Raw genomic sequence first — 24128 nt, forward strand, 5'->3', positions numbered from 1 at the left:
CATGACCTCTACATTTCTTGCAACAGTACACAGATTAAAACTTCCTTTCACACCTGCTCAAATATTCAATATGCTAGGAATTACTTAATTATATATACACCCACAGCCAAACTTCTCACAAAAAGATCAAATTTACACATAAGTGATCACACAGACCTATGCATATGTAATCACACAGACATGATTTATACATTTTTTAAGCATTTTATTAAATTTTTCAAAGGTATGTAAAATATATGAGCATGATTATTTTACATATAATACATACAAAAGGGAAGATTATATCCATTTTTAACTATAACATGAGATTACATAGTAATCCATTTGTTTGGTCCTAAAGGGTAAATCTTACCAGAAGCATCAAATTCTCTATTTTTGGATAATGGGGTAAAGATCTGGAGGTCTGATTCTAGCTGAAAAAAGGATTTACTCTAACAAGCCTAATGACTAAACAGCTGCAGATTCTAAAAAGAGATTTATATTACTCTGAGTTAGGCACTAATTTATGCTTCCAATTTTCCATCCAGCAACATCTTTTTAGGTGAATGAAAGGAAAAAACAACAATACTTGGAGAGCTGGGCTGTGAGTCCCCCATTTAGTGAAGGGCAGTAAAAAGAGATTTTTTTAGATGCAATCTCACGGATTACATTTTAAAGTATCTACTCTTCTATCTCTTCAGACAGACCATAAGCCATATAATGGCAAGAAAGCTAGGATTTATTCATCCTTGTAACCCAAAGTGCCCTATACGTAGCCACCAGGAATCAGAGTTCACATTTAGAGTGGTTTCCCAAAAGCAGAGATGCCTGTTCTCATCCACTTTCATTCTGGCCCCATCTTGCTGGTACCAACAGTGTGCACCATGAGAACTAAGTACAGGTAGCAAGTGTATTTTGACAAACAAGTAAACCAGACATAAGGAAAGATAAAAACAATATATTCAACTAATAAACTTTATTTTTACATAAAAGGCAGAAGGAGAGCTTAGACAGGGTCAAAAGAAAATATAGAGAAAAAGGTCACAGGAAGAAGTGCAGCAAAGACTGACAGAAAACACTGTTGAGAGATTTGCATTACATATCAGAAATTCTCGGGTTTTAAAACTCAAAGATTAAGAACTGAAGCTTCCATTTGCTATGTTATATAAACAGAGCCATAGTACAAAAGGAGGTATTACGTTCATGAAAGAAGCAAATTTAACTTCGAAAGTGACAACCTATTTCCCCTGAGTAGTATCTACCCAGGAATTTTATTTTTTTAAAGCTTCAGAAATTTATTGTAACTCAAGGCAACTCATTAAAAGCATTGCATTTCATTAGAGAGCTTTCCATTTGTTTAATCTCAAAGTGTGGTAATATTTCTTAATGAGGTATTCAAGGTGCTAAATTTATTTTGATTATATTATTTTAAATTCTTAATCAACCTGAATCAAGAATCAATAGTATCAAACCATTTTTTGAGGATTTACTGGCAGACATCTTCAGATAACTATTACCAACATAAAATAATTCAAACATCAAATTTCAAGAATAAAAAATTCATTGAATTAAAGTAAGAGATTTGTGATCTAAAACCCCAAGATACATCAACTATCATGAAGCCTTAAATCCAAAATGTAATATTTTGTACCATAGGAAAGAAAAAACAAACATAAAAATTATACCATCTTTATTTATGTATATACATACCTATACATGCAGTCATGCGTCACATAATGTTTCAGTCAACAACGGACTGCATATACAACAGAGGTCTGATAAGATGAGTACCATATAGCCTAGGTGTGTAGTAGGCTATACCATCCAGGTTTGTGTAGGTACACTCTATGATATTCTCACAATGACAAAATCGCCTAACGACACATTTCTCAGAAGATATCCCCGTCATTAAGTCACATACGACTGTACATATATGTTATGATAGATAGATAAACAGATAGATTGATTTGATAGTTTAAATTAAATGGCTTGGGTCAAATTGCTAAACTCATCTCAGATGTGAATTATATCATTATAAAATATCACAAAAAATTTTAAACTTTGGTCTTAAGAAATTATACACAAAATTGCATGAGGCCAGATATTCGCACTAGGTATATAACAGAAAGATATTTAACTTAATGTTGAAAATGTTACAGTTTCAACACTTGCCATTTTTTTTAATTGAGTATAACTGACATACAACATTATATTAGTTTCAGGTATACAACATAATGATTTGATATTTGAACACTTACCATCTTAAAGTTAGTCTCTAAGTAAAACATGCTCACTACTGAGCAACAGCTATGGAAACTTGCAATAACTTCCCTGAATAATTGGCGATTATTATCATAGTCAAATTTCTATATAATAAGATTCATTTCAAAGCTGTCCAAGGGTGATCAACTACAGCCAATAATCATAATCATACACTATTTCATAATCAAGCCCTATTTCATAACTGAACACCTACCTACTACTCTTCAAAATCTGGATTCAGGTTCCTCAAGCAATCTAAATTATTGGTCTACGTGAAAAATACTGACTGACTGAGACTCCTCCTTGCTCTAAGTACTTGAACACAAATTAAATCTGTCACTACCTTATTTCTTCTCTACCACTTATTCTCTCTTACTATTAGGCAGCTTTTCACCTTTACGTAGGTTGGTTGAAAAAATAGCAAAGAATTAACGACTACCCAAGATTGCAAAGAATTAATGACTACTCAATCATGATAAAGCTTGTCCAAAAGTAGTCGTCTTTTTCTGGGTTCACATATTAATTCTACTTCATTAAGCATCACCATCATAGCCAGAAAGTTTTAATTATATGCCCAGACACACAGAATACTACATTCGTTTCAAAATAGTTAAACACATACAGATATTTGCTTATTTTTAAAAACCATGTACTTGCCTTGTGTCTGCATTTAAGTACAACTCCATAGGCTCCTATAATAAAAAGAAGTAAACAGTTAGGGGCACATATACAAACTACAGCTCTTGAAGAAATCAAAGCTCTATTATATTTACGTTGGTTATCAGTATACGTTATATAATGATTCCTAAAGTAACAATATTCTGCAGTGATAAAGCAATGAGCCACATACAAAGACGGCATGGATATTTATTATATATTTTTTATAAACCAAGTGTATAAGCAACCTATTTCCCCAACAAGTATTTTTAAATGTTTCTCTTTTTAAATAAAATTTCACTTGAGACTTTTTTTTTAATTTAAGCTAAAAATTTCTGGAGACAAGATTTGGACATAAGAACTTTAAAAGTAAATAAAAATTAATCCAAAAGCTTCTAGGGACCTTAAAATGTAAGAGCTAATGATTTCCCAATAGTAAACTCAAGCACAGAGCCTACCAACCATGTTCTCCCTCCTGGAAGACATTTGAATCATCTTCTAGAGTACTGGAATGTCTTTCCTGATCAGGAAAATAGCATAGGCCTCAGCATTCCAATTAATAACTAGTAGGAGTTGCTACATTTTTGCCATAAATAAATACTCAGATCAAGGGCACAGGCTACAAGCAGTCCAAGGAACTCTGGCCATTTACGGCCAAGCACGCCCACTTTCCCTGGTATATTTCCATGAGATTCGCTACCTTTTGGGTTATGTATCATATTATCTAGCCAATAAACTACTTCCCTAGAGGCAGAACACAGAGTTGACAGCAAGGTACCCAGGAAACTGAGGTTAAAGTCATACTGTGAAAAACCTAATTAGGAGAATCAAAACATAATGAATGATAACTGAGGTCTGTAAAATTGTGAAGAACACCGACATCAACAGACAATGAAAGCCTGCATGCATCTATGAGAAGGGGACTTCAGGGGGATGAAATTGGAAAATGTGTCTCCAACAGAGTCTAGGGAACCAGAACAAGTCTCCCTCATTTTGGTGGAGATGGATGAATCTTATTATCACAGTTAGGATGGAACCGGCCATTACAGCCATCCAACTTAACTCCACAATCACCAGGCAATCATCCAATCCTCGTTTAATTGCCCATGCTAGTTTTTCTATGGGATGAAAATACACTGTACAGGCTATAGGAATGTAGAGTGGGCTTGACAGTTTTTAATTTCCTTAATATATATGTTTTTCTTAGCCAGAAAGCATCTGAGGTAGTTTACAAAGAAAAAATATATAGCAATCTCGGTTTGACTACAACTAAACTGATAATTCTGATTTATATAACAGTCTGGTAGTTTGAGTTAATCTGAGCAAATCCCTGAGAACATGATCACCTATGAGTATACTAAAAAAAAATAAAGTTATGATCCAGAAAAACTTAGGCCCAGAATCTGGAACATTCCAATTCTGTTACATCCAATGAGCTGACCTTCTCTAGTCAGTAGCTTTTTGTATAAGTCTCCAACTGTAATACTTTTGAAAACAAAAAACAAATAAATAAAAAAGGTAGCTGTTATAAAACAGACAGTAGATAAGACATTGAGAATGAGTTTTATTTACATAATTAATATCAATGAAGAAAAGGATAAGGAATTGACTGGTGAAAGAAGAAAGATCCATTCCTTTCATACGGTTTCAATCTCAGACATTGAAGCAAACACCCAATAATGACAATATTTTAATTGTTTCTATTTACTTGAAAAGGATTTAACAACTTAATATTAAAACCTAGAACAGCTTTGCTGTTCACATTTTGAAAATGTTTGAAAATTTGAAAATCACGTTTGAAAATTCTGAAATATGAAGTTTTTGTAACATTTTCTTTAAAGATATGTTAAGAAACTATCATAATCATAATCACTTATCCTTTGTTAACAGAATCATTTATCAAAATCTGCATAAAGTTATCTTTTTTTTTTTGCTAGCTGTAGATTTTTTTTTAAGATTGGCGCCTGCGCTAACCAGTGTTGCCAAGCTTTTTTTTTTCCTTTCTGCTTTTTCTCCCCAAATCCCCCCAGTACATAGTCGTATATATTTTTTTAGTTGTGGGTCCTTCTAGTTGTGGCACATGGTACGCCACCTCAACATGGCCTGATGAGTGGTGCCATGTCTGCGCCCAGGATCCACACCAGCGAAACCCTGGGCCGCCATAGCGGAGCACGCAAACTTAACCACTCAGCCACGGGGCCGGCCCCCATAAAGTTATCTTTAAGTCAAGAGAAAAAAATTACTAAGAAGGAAAAATCAGAAAGACTTACAAAAAAAAAAAAGACTTTGATATTTCATCAAATCAATGAAGTCATAGATTATAAGCATTATTTTGTGCACTACTAGGGAAGAAAATCACACATCTTGATTTCAGAGATGTTAAAATACGACCAAATTGTATGCCTCAGAATTTATAAAATGCAGTTTGCCATTCTCAAAGGCAAACAGAAGTTATTTATTCATTTATTTACCACGTATTATGTAAAAATTAATTTACACAAAAGAAATTTTAAGTTGCTCAAAATAAGCCTAGCTGATATAAAAATAAATTGTAACCAAAAAATTGTAGACTAAAGAAACAATGATTGCTCATGTAAAGAACAAAATGAAGGCAGCCTTAAGAAATCCCTGATTTAGAGGCTGGTCCAGTGGCCGAGTGGTTAAGTTTGCGCGCTCTGCTTTAGTGGCCTGGGGTTTCACCGGTTCAGAATCTGGGCGTGGACCTAGCACCGCTCATCAAGCCATGCTGAGGTGGCGTCCCATACAGCAGAACTAGAAGGACCTACAACTAGAATATACAACAGTGTACTAGGGGACTTGGGGAGAAGAAGAAAGAAAAAAAAGGAAGACTGGCAACAGATGCTAGCTCAGGGCCAATCTTCAAAAGGAACAGTAAAAAGAAAAAGTGAAATTAATTTTAAAAAAAAGAAATCCCTGATTTATTAAACTTTAAAGAGTTTTAAAATGCTATTAAATTTCCACTGGAAAATAAGGTCCAAATAGTTTAAGAGTAATTTTATTTTTAATATTTTACTCTTAGGCACATATATGAATGAATATAGGTTAAATTAATAGGATCTGAATTAGTAACTTTTTTGGTGGTAGGTATAACTGTACATTGCTTAAAACTCAAGGAAAGCTAAACTTACCTTCACCTACAACCCCAAGGATCTCAAATTTATTCATCACATTACCAATGTTAGGAATCTTCATGAAGACAAACTCCTCTTTTGATGCAAGCCACAGAACATGGCATTAAAAAAGAACTTCGACAAAGTTGTGCAGTAAATAGAACGAAAAAATGTCCGAAGAAATTCTCACAGTATGGTGGAACTTTCACATATTTGTTATACTGTGAAGCATTAACTGATTCCCTGTAAGAACAAACACAATTAAAAGCCGTAAGTTTTCTATCTCAGTACTCTAATAACCTATCCTATCTTTTTGTACACTTCTTTTAAAACCATGTTAATGTTTCATTACTTAAAAAAAAAGCAAGAAATAATAATAGGAGGAAAGAATCCAAAATGGAACCCAAACAAAATGTACCTAACTGTATTTGAAATAAATAACAACCACACTGAAGGGGGCCAGGGGCAAAAGAATTAACCCCAGGTAACTTTTGAAACCAATATTTTAGCTACATACTCCCCTCAAGCTAAAGACAAATAGAAATATAAACAAATATTATATCTACTTAGACATCTGTTTTTACACAGAGATATGAAACTTCTTTATGTGTATTCTAGGATTGAACAAATAAGTAAACATATTGTGGATAATAAGTTTGGTCTCTTACTCTCATAAAAGGAAGTTACAAATATGAAAAGGGGAAAGGCTTGGAATTAGAGTTACCCATACAAGCTCAGATCTTAATATAGAGAGATGTACAAATACATATAAATGTGTGTGCAAATATGCATACACACAAACATATACTCCTTAGCTCTGACTGCTGTGGGGGCCTAGAAGCAATGACACTCCAATAGCCATGAGGACAGCTACTGAGCCAATAAAAGGCTCCCAGGTTCCTTGGAGAAATGGCTGATTCCCAAGCTAGGGCAGGGAAAACAACTACAATATGAGCCCAGGATATATTTTTGTGGTGCCAGAAAGTACGGAAGTGCTCAAAGAATGATGGGACATGTCTAAAAGAAACAGGAGTCATCTTAAAGAGACTTCCACTGACCAAATGAGGAATATTTCAACAGCAAAATAAATAAGGATAGCAGCAGATTATAATCCAAAAAATGAAATAAAAATGTACCAGACCTTACTAACTAAGTGAGGGAGAAGGAAAAACTCTTCTTTAGAGTATAATTCCAAATGATAAATGTAGTGATGCAATTAGAAAATCACCATTTGGCAACCACCATGGTAATAATTATTTCAGGCAAGTATCATCAATGTGTGCTAAAACTAGTGATTGAAAGTTTGATGGAAAACAGCATATTATCTAATTTCAAAGTAGCTCCCTGTAAGATACCTCTTAATTATGAAGGGAAAAAAAGTAATTTCATAGTCAAGAATCCTGCCAGACACTACCTTAATTAGGCGATCAGAGTTAACATCATCAATAATAGGACAAGTCAACATGATATGCCTCCTGATAGGATGCATCACAACATCACTTCTGTGGCATAATTTCCAAAAAGGTAAAACCTGAATCTAACCAGAGGCAGCAACAGACAAGCCCAAACTGAGGGACATTCTACTAAATAACTGGCCTGTATTCTTTAAAAATGTCTAGGGCATGAAAGATAAGGAACGACTAAATAACTGTTCCAGAAAAGAAGATTTAGAATCATGATAACTAAATATAATGCATGATCCTGGATTGGATCCTGGAGAAGAAAAAAATTTTTTGCTATAAAGGGTAACTAATAAAATTTAAATGTCTATAGATTAGATAATAATATTGTATCAATGATAAATTTTTTACTTTAATAATAGCACAGTGGTTATATAAAACAATGCTCTTGTTTTAAGAAATAGCAAAATGGGTGAAGGTGGTCAAAAGGCACAAACTTCTAGTTATAAAACGCATAAATCCTAGGGATACAATGTACAGCATGATGACTATAGTTAATAATACTGTATTGCATATTTGAAAGTTGCTAAGGGAATAAATCTTAAAAGGTCTCGTCACAAGAAAAAAATTGGTAACTATGTGTGGTGATGGATGGTAACTAAATTTATTGTGGTGATCATTTCACAATACATACAAATATCGAATCATTATGTTGTACACTTGAAATTAATATAATGTTATATGTCAATTATATTTTGATTAAATAAATAAAGTACAGCCCAGAATCTCTAGAATAAGACAATCTAATAAAAAGTTTAACAGGGGCCGGCTCCATGGCTGTGGTTAAGTTCATGTGCTCCACTTTGGCACAGCTTCCCCGGGTTCGCCAGTTCGGATCCTGGGCACGGAGCTACACACTGCTCATTAAGCCACGCCATGGAGGCATCTCACATAGAAGCACTAGAATGACTTACAACTAGGATGTACAACTATGTACTGGGGCTTTGGGGAGGAAAAAAAGAGGAAGATTGGCAACAGATGTTAGCTCAGGGCCAATCTTCCTCAAAAACGAAAAAGTTTAACAAAAAAAGGAAGAAAGAACACCAAAGCATTTAGAGAGAAAGTTTGCAACCTAAATTGTTCAGAAAAAAATATGCATGTGTGTATGGAGGAAGAGAAGAGAGACAGAATGATAAAGCAAATATGGTAAAATGTTAACATTTGGGGAATCTGGGTAAAGGGTCTATGAAACAGGAAATTCTTTGTACCATCTTTCCAACTCTCCCCTAAATCCAAAATTATTTCAAAATAAGTTCCTTGTTTCAAAAAGACCTATTCTATCTTTAAGAATAACAGCTGTATCAATACAAAATATTGGTTTAGAAGGAAGTAATAAAAATGGGGCTGGCCCCATGGCCGAGTAGTTAAGTTCACGCGCTCCGCTTCGGCGGCCCAGGGTTTCACGGGTTTGGATCCTGGTCACAGACATGGCACTGCTCATCAAGCCATGCTGAGGCGGCATCCCACATGCCACAACTAGAAGGACCCACAACTAAAAATATACAACTATGTACCAGGGGGCTTTGGAGAGAAAAAGGAAAAATAAAATCTTAAAAAAAAAAGGAAGCAATAAATCAAAACCAGTAAAGAAATCTTCTTTGCTGCCTATGAAATTTGAAACTTTTTAAAAAATATGAGTACCCCATGTGATGTGGATCAGAATTGATAGGAAGAAATGTGCCTTTTCACACACTGATGATAGGAATGTAAACTGGTACAAGCTTGCTAAAAAGCAACATATCCATAATTAAATGCTTTTAAAATGTTCAAATCCTGACAAAAGTATCCGACAAAAACCTATAACGTCATTCTTAAATGTGAAATATTAGACACAGTCCCATTAAAAATTAAGATCATGACAAGAAGTCCTACAATTAATACTGATTAACATTACTATTAAACATTATCCTGGTTGGTTCTAGCCAGCTCAATAAAACAAGAAAAAACAAATGAAGAAAATATATAGGATTGGAAAGAGGGAAGCAAAATAGAATTTATAGATATTATTGTCTACATAAAAAATTCAAAGGAATTTACAAATAAATTATTAGAATTATAAGTGTTAGCAAGGTAGCTGAATACATGCTTAATCTACAAATATCAACTGCATTTGTAAACATCAATAAGAAACAGAAAATGTAATTTTTTTAAATCACATTTACAATAACAAAAAAGGTACATAGGATTTAACATAAAAGATATTCAAGACCTCTTCAAATACATATATTTATATATTTTATATACATATACAACTTTCTTCAAAGGCACTAAAGATGACTTTAATAAATGGAGTTATCCCAATTTTTTGGCTAGGAAGATTCAATACTACAAAGATGTCAGTTCTCTCCATACTAATCTATACAGTCAATGCAATTCCAATCAAAATACCTACCGGGTTTTCTGAGGAATTCAGATAAGCTGATTCTAAAATATATATGAAAGAGCAGAGTTCCAAGTACAGTCAACACCCTCCTGAATAAGAGAAGAAGGCTCAGCCTTGAGGGTAGGATCTGGCAGGATGGCCTACCAACTACACTGAGGGTTAGAATTGAGCTATGGAAATTAAGACAGGTCATCTTGGCACAGCAACAGACAAATCAGCCAGTGGAACTGATGTGAGAGCCCAGAAGTAGACCATACTTAAATATCCCTACAGCTCCACACTCACCTCCCCCTTCAGTCTGTTCTCAACACACCAATCTTTAGGATGAGTCAGATCATGTCACTGCTCAAAACTCTCCAATGGCCTCTGGTATCAGTAAGAGTGAAAGTCAAAGTCCACATGAGCCACAAGGCCTTAACCTCCCCTCCTCTGATATCACCTCCAACTATTCTTCCCCTTGGCTTGCTTCACTCCAGCCATGCTGACCTACTTTCAGTTCAATACATAACAAGGCCACAGTTAGCCCCAATGCTAAATATTTCTTTGTCACTCTAACATTTACTTCAGGTCAGATTCTTATTATCTGATTTTTCATTCAACATTTACAAAATATGTTTTTGCAAAAAGGAAGGCAAGAGAAAGCAGCCTATACTTATTTCAGAAAACTTAACTTTCATTCAGTGGAATCACAAATTTTTAAAGGATGACTGAGACATTTAGAGAAAATGATGTCACAACTTCAGAAGAAAATAATAAATGTTTATTCTATTCATTCATTTATTAAGCAAATAACTGACTAACATGTTTCAGGGAAAGAGTAAATAAGACACAGGAGACAGTGGTGAACCAGATAGGCAGGGTCCCTGTCCTCATGGAGTTTTACATTTTGCTGATGGAGGAAAAAACACAAGATTATCATCAGATACTGATATATGTAGTGAAAGGGGAAAAAAGGAGTAATTACTCAGACAGAGAGGCCTCTCTAAAGAAGTGACATCTGAGGTGAAATATCAATAAGAAGAAGAAGCTAGCCATATGAAGATCTAAGTCAGTTACATTCCAGGTAAGATGCTCAGAGTGTTTCTGAGAATGAATCATTCTTTCATTTTCTGTGGCTGTTTTAGAAGAAAATCCAGGAAACATTTAAATGTTCCACTCTCTGCCAATAATGGTATGGCTCATTTCTTAAAGGAAACTGGAGATAAAAATTAAATCATTCCCACTAAGAAGACTCAGCACCCCAAAAATTCTGTAAGTAACTATGTATAAAGAACATTTGGTCCCACTTATTCTCTGTGGAAAGCAAAATTGAGTAATGCGAACTGGGAATCAGAATTTAAATGTGCAAGTAAATACAGAACATAGTATCAAGACAGTCTTTTAACTACCAGTATTCATACTGAGAAAAAAAAGTATGCCAAATTGAATTTAATTTTATACGAATAATAATTGCTGATTAATTTTTTTAGGGTGCGAAAACTCAGACAATTTAGTTTCAGGTAATTAAATAACTTGGATTTTAATGTCCCTTTGAGGACAAATACAAATACTGGAGGGAACACTTTTTAAAAACAGCTTAGAAACCCCCAAAACTTAGCAAGATTATAAAGAATTACCTGGCTGAAATCAAGGTAAAAGAAGAGAACCCAGACAGGTAAACCAAACCACCCAAAAACGTTTTGGCCCTCAGGCACTTGAAGATCCAGAAAAAATGGGAGAAAAGCAGGCCTGCTCTTGAAACCAGGGTCAAAAAAGTCAAAGGCAAGAGTGTTTCAAAGGAGGGAGTTTGATAAGCCACCACTCACCTGAAGCCGAAACCCAAAAGAGCCATACTCCCAGGATAAAGAAAACCAAAGAGAAATTAGCCCTTGGACACACTTGAATTGTAGCTTTCTGTCATCTGGGGGACCTAAATGAACCTCTAAGTATACCTTGGACTGAGGGGGTCCCACATTCACATTGGTAGTGCCACCAGTCATCTGGCTGAAGCAAAGGAGGTAGTGAAAAAAAGCCAATCTCTGCAGGAAGAGAACATCAACCCGGCCTCACCATATTGCTACAGATAATTCCTCGTTTACATTGTGCAGTACATAATCAAAGATAGCCATACACACAAGGTAAAAAGATACCATCAACAAGAACCCACAGAAATGACCAAAACAGAAAATGACCCAGAAAGACTTATCATATTAGAATGATCAGGAATAGACTACGAAACAACTACAGGGGGTTGAATTAATAAAAATCCAAGGATAGAACACTTTGACAGAACTGGAAGGTCTAAAAGGTGAAAGATCAAATTTTAAAAATAAATTAGAATTCTAGAACTGACAGATAGAATAACAGGAAAGGAACTCAACGGACAGTTTAAAAAGAAAAATATCAGGATACAGAAGATTTTAAACATATTTTTAAAACTCGACCAAATGAACTTATAAACTGTAGCAAAGAACTGCAGAATATCTTTTTTTTCCCCAAGCACACACAGAACACTTACAAAAACTGATAATGTGCTAGGCCACAACACAATTCAAAACAAACTACAGGGACTGAAGTCTGAGGATGTTCTCTCTCCACAATGCAAGTATAGAAGAAATCAATCACAAAAGAAATAATTAGAAAATACTCATATGTTTGGAAATTAACAAATACATTCTTAAAATAATCCACAAGTCAGTCAAAGAAGAAATCATAATAAATATTTAACAATAACAAAAATACAAATTTATGGGAAGAAGCTAAAGCATTGCTTGGGGAGAACTCAGAGCATTATATATGCATATATCAGGAAATATTAAAAAACAAAAATTAATAAACTAAGCATCAATCTCAAGAAGTTTAAAAAAAGAAGAGCAAAATAAATGCAAAGAAAATATAAAGAAAGGAATAATTAAGAGCAGAAATTCATGAAATAGAAAACATATAAACAATAGAGATCAAAAGAACAAAGAGCTAAGGGGCCGGCATAGTGGTTAAGTTCGCACACTCTGCTTTGGCAGCCAGGGGTTCACAGTTTCAGATCCCAGGTGCAGACCCAGCACCACTCACCAAGCCATGCTGTGGAGGCATCCCACATAAAATAGAGGAAGACTGGCACAGATGTTAGCCGCAACAATCCTCCTCAAGCAAAAACAAGAAGACTGGCAACAGATGTTAGCTCAGGGCCAATCCTCTTCTCACACACACAAACACAAAAAGAACAAAGAGCTGGATCTTGGAGATCAACTTTAGAACTAATCAAGAAAAAAAGAGAACTCAGCCCAGCCAACACGTTGATTTCAGGCTTATGATATCCTGAGCAGAGAACCCAGCTACACCATGAGGGACTTCAGAACTAGGAGCTAATATATGGGTGCTGTCCTATGCTGCTAAGTTTGTGGTAATTCATTGCAAAACAACAGAAAACTAATGCAACAGTATCGTTTCGTTTATATACACTTCTTAAACAGGCAAAGCTGAACTATAAACTATACTGCTTAAGTATGCATATATAAGTTGTAAATCTATAAGAAATAAGTGACCAAGGAAGTATTTCTTACAAAAATCAGGATATCAATTACCTCCAAGGAGGATTTGAGACTGAGAAAAGATAAATAAAGGGGCTTTCTGGGACACTGGTAATGTTCTATTCCTTGACTTGAGTGACAGCTAAATAGATATTAGAGTGTATATTTACGTTTTACATATTCCTAAGTTGTCATATTCCACAATAAAACAAGCTTTTAAGAACTAAAAGAGTAATTCTGATAGTGACATCATATCTAAATAGTTCCTTGCTCATCTATATGGAGGTAAAACAATTTTTACCAAAGATAAAGCATTTCAATATTACATTAACCAAAAAAGCTTAACTGAACTATCTCTGAAGCTCAGACTCCACATAATGTGCTATGTCTAGTGCTGAGTATCAACAACAAAACCAAAAACTCCCAGTGATGGATAACCTGGATAATGACCACACTCCAAAACCATGCCTCCTAAGAAGCTGGTGAGGAAACTGGGTGAGTTTGGCCTCGAGAGATGACTGACAAGCAAATGTCTGAAGACTCTTCAAAAAAGAAGGAGTAGAGCAGGCGATTTGAGTTATTTCAGAGGGAAGAACTAAAATCAGTGGTAGAAGAGAAAAGGAGACAAATTTCAGCTCAGTAATGACTGGACAACAACGAACCATCAATGGTTACTCATTCATTCTATAAATATCTGCCGGATACCTACAGTGGGCCAGCCAACTTCTAGATGCTTCAGGATAGAGCAGACCTCTGCTCTCATGGAGCCTACTGAGGGGAGAGAGACAATAAACAAACATGATCATTCCAGACAGTGACAAATGTTATAAAGGAAAGAAAACAGTCTTATGATAGAGAGTTACGGCAATTGAGAAGGCGGGGTCCTTTAGATAGGGTGGTCTGGGAAAGACCTACCTGAGGAGGGAAGATTTGAGTGAAATCTCTTTAATGTAAAGAAGCCAGCCATGGGAACAGGGATGTGAGAAAAGCGTTCCAGGCAGTACAAAGAGTCTTACAGAGCTTGATAAATTCAAGGAACAGAGAAGACCTGTAATCCGAAGCATAGCAGACAAGACAGGGACCGGCAGAGGGCAGGAAGATGCCTCTGGAAGCAGTTTGATCGTGGTAAAAACAGTCATGTACTAAACTAGATGTCCTCTAAGGTCCCTTCCCACACGAAGATTCTAACAATTTCTCAAAAATCGTTTGAGTTTCTGATTACTAACCATTAACTTTGTAAACAAATAACAGAATGCATTTTAAAGTGGATTTGTCTTGCACTAAGAAATACACCTAGAATTAAGCAATCTTGTCTCTGCATTGGCAAGTAAGCAGGTACCTACGAGAAGTGACAGAAACATAAGGCTTATAATTTATTTCATATATTATTAGTATTGAATTTAAGAGCTGCCTGGGCCTTGAATGTTTCCTTTGTTGCTGAAATTATAATCTTCATCTCAACGGGTCTTTTCTTCTTCCCAAAGAGAGTACAAAATCAGTTGAATCACGAGTTTTGTTTTTGTTTCTGGCATTGTTTTTATACATAGAAATGAGAGAACCATTTTGTCACTGAAAATTGCACAGGAATGAATTTGGTACATGACAAAACTTGTTATAATAAGAGAGTTCAAATGGTTTGAAAGCATCTTAAAACTCGTGATCCATGCATGGAAGGAAATAATTTCTACGGAAAGCACAGCCTTGTGAAAAAACATCCTAATTACTCTCTTGCAGAGAATTCTCTATGTTGAATACAAGCAAGAAGATAATGCACTCCTACTTAGTTTTCTTCCTAGATAGGACCACTTGACCCGTAATTAATAGGATCTTCATTTTGCTTTATTTTTCCAATAGTGGAGAATAATTTGATTTATCAATCCATTCTCTATAATTCAGTTCCCATTAGTAAATCAAACTGATATTTGACTATCATGAGAAACATACGCACAGTTTAATAGCATAAAAATTTCAAACTACCAAACATGTAGCTTGCCTCCCCACCCTTTACCTTTAGAATCCTTCCACAAGGCAGGAAACCAAGACCAACTCAATGTACCTTCCACCCAGCTACTCGATTTTTCTCCCAGCACTGCCAACCCTATTAAACTCCCAGCCCTTCCTGAGAACGTGAGGGCCTCATGGTTCAGATTGGAAAAAAGAGCTAAACTGGCATCAGAGAAATTCAGGATTCATATTAATACTATACTATTTGTTACATTATTGGTTAAAAAGGTTTTGAAGGCACCTGCATGAAAAATGTAAGTATCAACTTTATCACGGTTTCTATGGGAGAACTTGTTCTGCTCTCCAAATTCTAAATAACTGAATTTAAGATAAATTTAACAAAAGTTGGAGACCACCTAGATTTTGCCGGGTTAACATGGGTCAGAAAATGTGGTCTAAGTTATTATCCTCTCCTCCAAATAAAATAACCTTCAGATGAAAAATGATAGAAGGAACTGAAGTCCAAGACTATTGAAGAATACCTACAGGCTTTAAATGAATTCAAGACCATTGCCTAGATAAACTTCATCCCTGAAAGGCATTAAGACTTTGGAGATGAGATTGCTGAACTGTAGTGGTCTGGAGAAAGTCATAGTGAAAAGAAGATGAGAACAAAGTCTGGCCAAGAGCAAATGTAGTCACATTTTTTGGAAAGGGTAAAACAGTACATTCTGTAAACTCTACATCTAAGAACCTACAATTAAAGCAATCATTCAATAACTATGTCTTGAGAGCTATCCATATGCCATGCAGGCACCGTGCTAGACACTGGGGACATATGAGTAAAGGAAATAGACAGGATCCCTTATCTCATGAATTTTATCAAAGAATCACACAATAAGTATAAAATTGTAAATATAAGTGCTATGAAAAAGACATATAAGGTGCTACAATGGCTTGTAACAGAGGTTTTCCACCTAATTAAGGAGGGCTGGCTCTTCCAGAGAAAGCAATGAGTGAGCTGAGAGCTGTAGGATAATTCAACAAACTTATGGAGGAGGAGGGATGCTCCAAGATATGATGATTTATGTGGAAGTCCCAAGTCAGGAGGGAACATGGCAGACACAAAAGACTCAAAGGTGGCGGGGGTGGGGTGGTTAATAACCTAGTGCAAGGTGAGGCTGAAGAAATAGTAGATCGGGATGTTCTATCTTTTTCATGAGACATAAGAAGCCATGGGAGGGTTTTGAACAAGACTGGGAGGGGTGAGTTCAGAGGGGGTATGACAACCAGATGATTTGCATTTTGAAAAGCTCATATAAGCTACAGAGTAGAAAATGGCTCTGTGCCTGGAAGGGGAGATGTCAGTTTGCGGGTATAACAACTAGGAAGCCATTGCAGCCACTCAGGTGAAGGATAAGGACAGGATGAACTAAACTGGTGGCTAAAAAGAGAAATGGATAGATTCGGGATATACTTGGAGGCGAAGCCAATACAACTGGGGATGGATTAGGGATGGGAAGTGAGGGAAAGGGAAATCAAGGATAACTTCTCAGATGGGGCTTGAGCTATGAGTAGATGGAGGTTGCTGCTTCTTGATGTGAGGAAGACTAGAAAAGGAACAGGTTAAGGGAAGGGAGGAAATCCAGGATTCCATTTTAGCCATGTTAAATCTGGGTTTAGACATCTATAAAAATGAAAAACGCAAAAATCAAAAGGAAAAGAGAAATTAAAAAGTGAGGAAAAAATCAGCAATTTATATCACAAAGAGTTAATATCCTAATACATAAAAGGTCCCTACTACTCAATAAGAGGGACAGAAACTCAATTTTAAAAATGGGCAAAGTGATATGAACAAATAGTTCACAGAAAATGAAACACAAATGGCCCTTAAACACACAAAAAGTTAGTCAACTTTACATATAATAAAAACTGAAGATTAAAACTACACCCTGGGGCCAGCCCCGGGGCCAAGTGGTTAAATTCTTGCACTCCGCTTCAGCAGCCCAGAGTTTCGCTGGTTCGGATCCTGGGTGTGTACCTAGCACTACTCAGCAAGCCATGCTCAGGCAGCATCCCACATAGCACAACCAGAAGGACCTACAACTAGAACATATAACTATGTACTGGGGGCTTTGGGGAGAAGAAGAAGGAAAAAAAGAAGATTGGCAACAGATGTTAGCTCAGGTGCCAGTCTAAAACAAAAAAACTACATACTGAGATACAATTTTTCAGATTAGCAAAAACCAAAATTAGCATAGCATAATTATGGAAGCATGAGGGAATTAAGCTTGCTCATACATTGCTGGTGGGAATGTATAGTGATATAATTTTTTGGAGGCCAATTTGATAATATCTTTCAAAACTAAAAACAACCATATTCTAATGACACAATAATTACATTTCTAGGAATTTACCCTCAGAAACACACACACACACACACACACACACACACACACGATGAGCATACATTACTCACTGGAGCGTTGTTTATAAAAGCAAAAGAATGGAAACCACCTAAATACACATCAATAGGGGTCCAGGTAAATGAATTACGATAGATACATTCAGTTGTTTTAAGCTAGAGACTGAAGTGAAATACATATACACTCTAATACAACACGTCACAAATTTGAGTTTTCTCACTGATTTATTTTCCAATAAATCAAAATTATACTTAAAATTGTATTCTAATTAAATACCACTTATGTCTGTTTTGTACACTGGTTCTACACAAGATTATACTTGAAAAAGAAAGCTGTTTTTCGAAAATTTGAAAATCTACTAATTGAAAAGTTGAAAAGTACATGGTAGAGTTCATTGGGCCTAAAGACATCAAGCAATTTCAAACACTGTCAATAATCTAGAAAATTCACAAAGGCTGCTGCCAGGCTAAATGGTGTTAATACGGTCACAAATTGACCTTCTTATCATGTCTCTAGATTCCTGGTCCTTGAAGTTGTAGACTGGAGATTACATCAGAGAGATTCTGAAACCTGGATTTCTCTCACCAAGGCAAAGCATCAGATTTATGGTTGACCTTGACAACTTTCATTTCCTCAGTTAAAAAATAAGGCTCCTCTGTTGGATGATCTCTGAGGTCCCTTCTAGCTTTCAAGTGCCACAATTTCATTTCTAAACATTCAGAATCTCTCAAACTGAAAATGAGTGCCAAAACCCTCAATTAATAAATGTCAGTTCATAAGGGACGAATATAAAATATATATATCCTACCTTCTCTCTTTTCCTTATGGTTCCAAATCACGTACCAAGGCAAGTTTCAAGAGCAACTGAGTAAAATCACTTCAGAACAAGGGAAGAATTGCAGTGATTACCTTTCAGCCTATTTCAGAAAAACTGCAAAACCAGAGTAAGTGAAATACTGCTGGCCAAACATCTGGTGATGAAGCTATTCCTGAGAGGATCACTTATGTTAAAGGGAAAAAACAAATAGTAATGATGACTAGACAGCAGCAACTTTGCAAAGCATGAAGAGGAAGTCTGGGATATTTTCCAAATGGGTTGGGAGGAAGTTATTTTTATTTACAGAGATAATTGTGTCCTATTTAAAATATAGAAAAAACTGAAGAAAATCAAGCTACAGATCTTGCACTTCCTCAGCTGTTTGTCCTGCTAACTTTAGACGGGTAAGTAACATTACTTTGACCAAACGAATTAGCAGTAAAAATTACAAGCAATTTCATCAAGGTTATTAATTGATGAATGCATCCAATTAAGTTCAAAAGAGATTTGAACACATGACTAATAAATAACAAAAATTTAATATGTTAAAAGAAGACAGATATGTTTTTCCCCCTCAAGGGAATTATAACTTAATGTTGAGTTGAGCAGTCTCTTGAAGCTTTGGTTTGTTTCCATTTGTAAACTGGGGTTAAGCATCCTTGATACCAAATACGTGATGTCTTTTCCAACACCAATTCTCTGACACCAACTGGGTGTCCTACAATCTATTCTGACACTAACTACCCAGAGTTAACATCAGACTCCACAAGTTTAAAGGCTCAGTCCCACATGACTTCCCTCACTTTAGAGGCCAGTCACAAGTCCCGGGTCCCCAGGCCATCTGTACTTCTGTCTGACTTGGCTAAAAATGTGGGGGTTCCCAAACCTCCTCCTCAGGTTTGATAATTCCCTAGAATGATTCACAGAACTCAAGAATACTCTTTACTTACCATTACTGCTTTATTATAAAGGATACAAGTCAGAAACAGCCAAATGGAGGACATGCATAGGGCAAGGTATGAAGGAGGGCGAGGTGTAGAGCTTCCATGCCCTCTTAGGGAACACCACCTTCCCAGGACCTCCCAGTACCTCAATGTGTTCACCAGCCCAGAAGCTCCCCAAAACCCTGTCATTTAGGGGTTTTTGTGGAGATTTCATTATGTAGGCATGACTGATTACATTGTTGGCCACTGGTAGTTGAACTCAATCTCCAGCCCCTCTCCCTTCTCCAGAGGTGGGTGTGGGAGGAGGGAGCTGAAAGTTCTAACCTTCTAATCATAGCTTGGTCCTTGTGGTGACTAGGGCCTGTCCTGAAGTTATCTAGTGGCCTCTGCCAGGAGTCATCCTATTAGCATACAAAAGACACTCTTATCACTGAAGATTCAGGTGACATTCCTGAGACAAGAACAGAATATTAGATAGACAAAAGGGTAAAGGCATTCTAGGCAAAGTTTGTGCTAAACCACAGGTTGAAAAAAAACTCAACAAGCAGTGTTTGTAGAATTCAAGTCATTCAACTTATCTGAAATCCAGGGCAGAGGTCCAGGAATGTAGAGACATGAGACAGGGACTAAATCACAAAAAGCCTTGTATGCCATGCCACAAGTGCATTTCCCCTGTATTTGAAGAAAGAGTTGAACTGCTTTACAAGAAGTTTGAAGGTTACCGCCATAGACAACAGTAAATCAAGAGAAGCTTTTCAGTGAGTACTTAGTGTTATCTTTCAGAAAAATCACCATGGCGGCAGGAAGAGGGTTAGGGCAGAGACACTAATCAGAAAACTACTGATAGAGGCCAGGCACAAAATGAGGAAAATCTCAACTAAAGCAGCAACAGCGAGAACAGATTTGAGATATTTAGGTGTACTCAAAAGACACAGTGACAATTTAAAAACAGTTGATGAATGAGAAATGCAGAAGTCTAGATGATTACAAAATTTCTGCCTTGACTATTGGGTGTATCAAGACACTGCTAACTGAAACTGGGAATAGAGAGGAGCATACGAAAAACAATATTACATGACTGACAACTATAGGGTCTTATTAGTTGTTATTTATTATGGGAAGTTTGATGCTGCACAATACAGATATCATGAATAGATGAATGAATACAAACTTGAACTTCAGGTCAACAGGAAGGAATATAAGCCATATAAATTGAGAATATGAGAAACTCAAGATTTAACTTAATTCCACTGACTTCTACAGAAAGAAACAAATTTAAAAACACATAAGCATTATTCACAAGAAGGGACCACAGCTTACTCTTTTTAGACTATGGTTGTTACTATCAAAAATTGATTTCCCACTGCTTACCAAAAAAAGTCCAAATTCCTATGGCATGATGTCAAGGAAAATAGCTAAAGGCATCTCTTTCACTCGCTCACTCATTTATTCATTCAAAAAATACCTATTGAACACTTATTAAGTAGGTTAGGGATCATCTCACCCGGTCTAATTTTATAGAGAGGAAAATTTAGGCTCAGGGCAGTCATGTTACTTAATCTGAAATTAACTATAACTTTCAGTGATTGCTTTCCTGTGAATTTAACAATAATCCTTGGCAATCACCCACTTCTGCCCTACAAGAATCCTTGGCTCCAAACCTACTACACTTACTCATCAACACTTAGAAACTGCCTTTCACTTTCTCACTTCTGTGCCTTTGTTCAGATCATTTCTCCACCCCTAGCCCCAGTCTTCACCAACTGAAATGTTAGCCATCATTTTAAAAATCAAGTAAATTATAACTTTCTCTCTGTTCAGCCCAGTTAGAAGTTATTCTCTATAAACTCTGGGGCATTTTCTTTAGATTCTTAAGACTAATTAATAGATTCCCATGATAAGAATTTAAAAGAATAATCTATAAATTCTTACATTCAGCATATACTTATTTAGACATTTATTGTTTGCATATCTAATACCCTTAGGTAAATCATAGTTTCCTAGAAACTAGATACCATATCTTTACTGTATCCTGGGTCTAGGCCATGCATATGAAATAGGTACTCAAAAATTGTTTTCTATTTCTAGGACAAAATAGGTAAATAAAACTCAGGTATTTCCAAAGCTTTATGGGGGGGGAGGTGTTCAGTTTCATTATCCTTTGTATCAAATCTTTTTAGGAAGTATTAAAAAAAATCAATCTGCATTTCAATTCTTTTCTGCCTATCAACTGAGGGAAAACTTGATGGTCCACATTTCCAAAAGAAAGATAAAGATAAAGAAAAGAAATGGGCTTGGGATAAATCCTTCTAACAATTCTTAAATAATTAAGAATTGAGGGCCGGCCCGGTGGCACAGCAGTTAAGTTCGCACGTTCCGCTTGGAAGCCTTGGGTTCACCGGTTTGGATCCCAGGTGTGGACATGGCACTGCTTGGCAAAAGCCATGCTGTGGTAGGTGTCCCAAGTATAAAGCAGAGGAAGAAGGGCATGGATGTTAGCTCAGGACCAGTCTTCCTCAGCAAAAAGAGGAGGATTGGCAGTAGTTAGCTCAGGGCTAATTTTCCCAAAAAAAAAAAAAAAAAAAAAAGAATTGACTATGCATATTTATAAAAGTAACTGACAGAGAATGAACTTGTAAACAATATTACTGTCAATTACCACCTGTATGTCGATTATCTATAGTACATTTTACTTTACAGTTCTAATAGTACCAACCAACTTTATTACTTGTGTTTTTAATTCCATGCAAACAATATGTAAAGCCCTCAGAAATACAAACTACCACCTTCCTGTTCAGAGAATCACAAAATCTGAAAGCTGGAATAAACCCTATCCATTCATTCATTATATGAAGGAGGCGACAAAGCTTGTATGCAGGTCTCCTAATCAACTTCTGAGGAGGAGCTCTGCCCTGGCTTGACTGAAGGGCCCTCTCCCCATTCCCAACAGAGTAGGTGAGAAAACTAGACAACTTCCTGGTGACCACAGAGCCTGCTTCTCAGCCTGGCACCATCATTTCCCTTTAAATAACTGCCAGTTTACTTAACCACTGACACAGGATTCAATATTTTTAAGAAACCCACACACATTCCAAATTTAAATATTGTCTATTATCTGCTATTTTGATTAATCAAACATAGACTTCTCTATGTTAACATATCCTAATAATTTTAAAATTCAAAAGTGAATTTCCTTCTAGTTTCTACACTATAATATGCCCTCCTTAGAAGATGAAATATCATTATTTCAACAATCCAAGGCCAATTAAGATGATGAACAATCAGGCCCCGTGCACTGCTTGCTGGTAAAAACCCTTCCTTTATCTGGATCCTTTTCTATTCTTCTGAGAATACTGACACATCTGGGTGGCGACCCTAATTATGTGACCAAGAGCAAGTTATTTAACCTCTTTGAGCTTATTTTCTCATTCACTAAGGGAGACTATTTATAGGCTACCTATTTATAGGCTAATGGTGAGGATTCGAGGTTACATAAATAAAGCCTCTGAAGCATAGTAGCCACATAATAAAAAACAACTATTATTAGTAGTTAAATAACACTAATTTAACACAACAGATGACAGAAATAAGAAGGCTAATACCTCTAGAAAGTGAGATTTATCGTCTCAATTACGAGCCTGCATTTAAAGACATTCCCTAAATGAGACAAGTAATTTAAGTCAAGACTCAAAAATAATAGATTTGTGAAATGTCATCAGCATTTTTAATTATTAGCATATCTAATTATTTTATTAAAGTAAACATTTTTTTTTTACTGGTGCGAAATTAGAATTTGGTTTTTTCTGTTTTTTTTTTAGTGAGTTCATAATAGTTTACATCACTGTGAAATGTCAATTGTACGTTATTCCTTGTCTGTCACCACAAAAGTGCTCCCCTTCATCCCCTGTGCCCACACCCCACCCCCTACCCCTGGTAACCAGTGAATTGTTTTCTTTGTCCATGTGTTTGTTTATATTCCACATGTGAGTGAAATCATACGGTGTTTGTCTTTCTCAGTCTGGCTTATTTTGCTTAGCATAATACCCTCCAGGTCCATCCATGTCACTGCAAATAGGATGATTTTGTCTTTTTTTATGGCTGAGTAGTGTTCCATTGTATACATACACCACATCTTCTTTAATAAAACATTTTTAAGGCAAGCAATATTTTACTGTTGCCAGTTCTGATGACAATTAAAGTATTTGCAAAGCAATTTATTTTATTAACTTGAACAATATCATTGGAAAATTTTCTACTCAGCCTAAACAATTTAGAACTATGCTAAATCCAGAACCACTTCTGAAATTGCAATGCACTATCAAGGTTACTGATAATTTATGGGGTCATATAAGTAAACATACCTTGAACTAACCATATAAAGTAAAACATTTTCTGTTGTGCCAAGACAAAAGCAAAAATTGACAAATGGAAGAGCATCTAGCAGAATTGATGGGTATATTTGTAAAGCATTTCATTTGGAGGAAAAGCAAATGTACTTCAATTACCTTTAGCCCTAAAAAGTTTCATGAAAGAAACCACAGAAACAAGACACATACAAAAGGTACAGTTAGAGGACTACGAATGGAAGTATTCTGACTGAGCTACGAAAAACAAAATGA

At 35.9% G+C, this 24128-nt stretch overlaps 1 protein-coding gene across 2 annotated transcripts in view; it reads right to left on the bottom strand.

The window, feature by feature from the left end:
* Positions 1-24128, bottom strand: part of CDKL5 (cyclin dependent kinase like 5) — a 178711-nt gene that overhangs the window by 108832 nt on the left and 45751 nt on the right. For both annotated transcript variants that reach the window (XM_046673367.1, XM_046673366.1), the window contains exons 2-3: positions 6048-6272; positions 2899-2933 (exon numbers count right to left, since the gene is read on the bottom strand). In XM_046673367.1, coding sequence (XP_046529323.1) covers positions 2899-2933; positions 6048-6111 — 99 coding nt within the window. In that variant the 5' untranslated portion in view covers positions 6112-6272. The remainder of the gene's footprint in view (positions 1-2898; positions 2934-6047; positions 6273-24128) is intronic.

This window comes from Equus quagga, chromosome 10, assembly GCF_021613505.1.
Source record: "Equus quagga isolate Etosha38 chromosome 10, UCLA_HA_Equagga_1.0, whole genome shotgun sequence".
Lineage (NCBI taxonomy): Eukaryota > Metazoa > Chordata > Mammalia > Perissodactyla > Equidae > Equus > Equus quagga.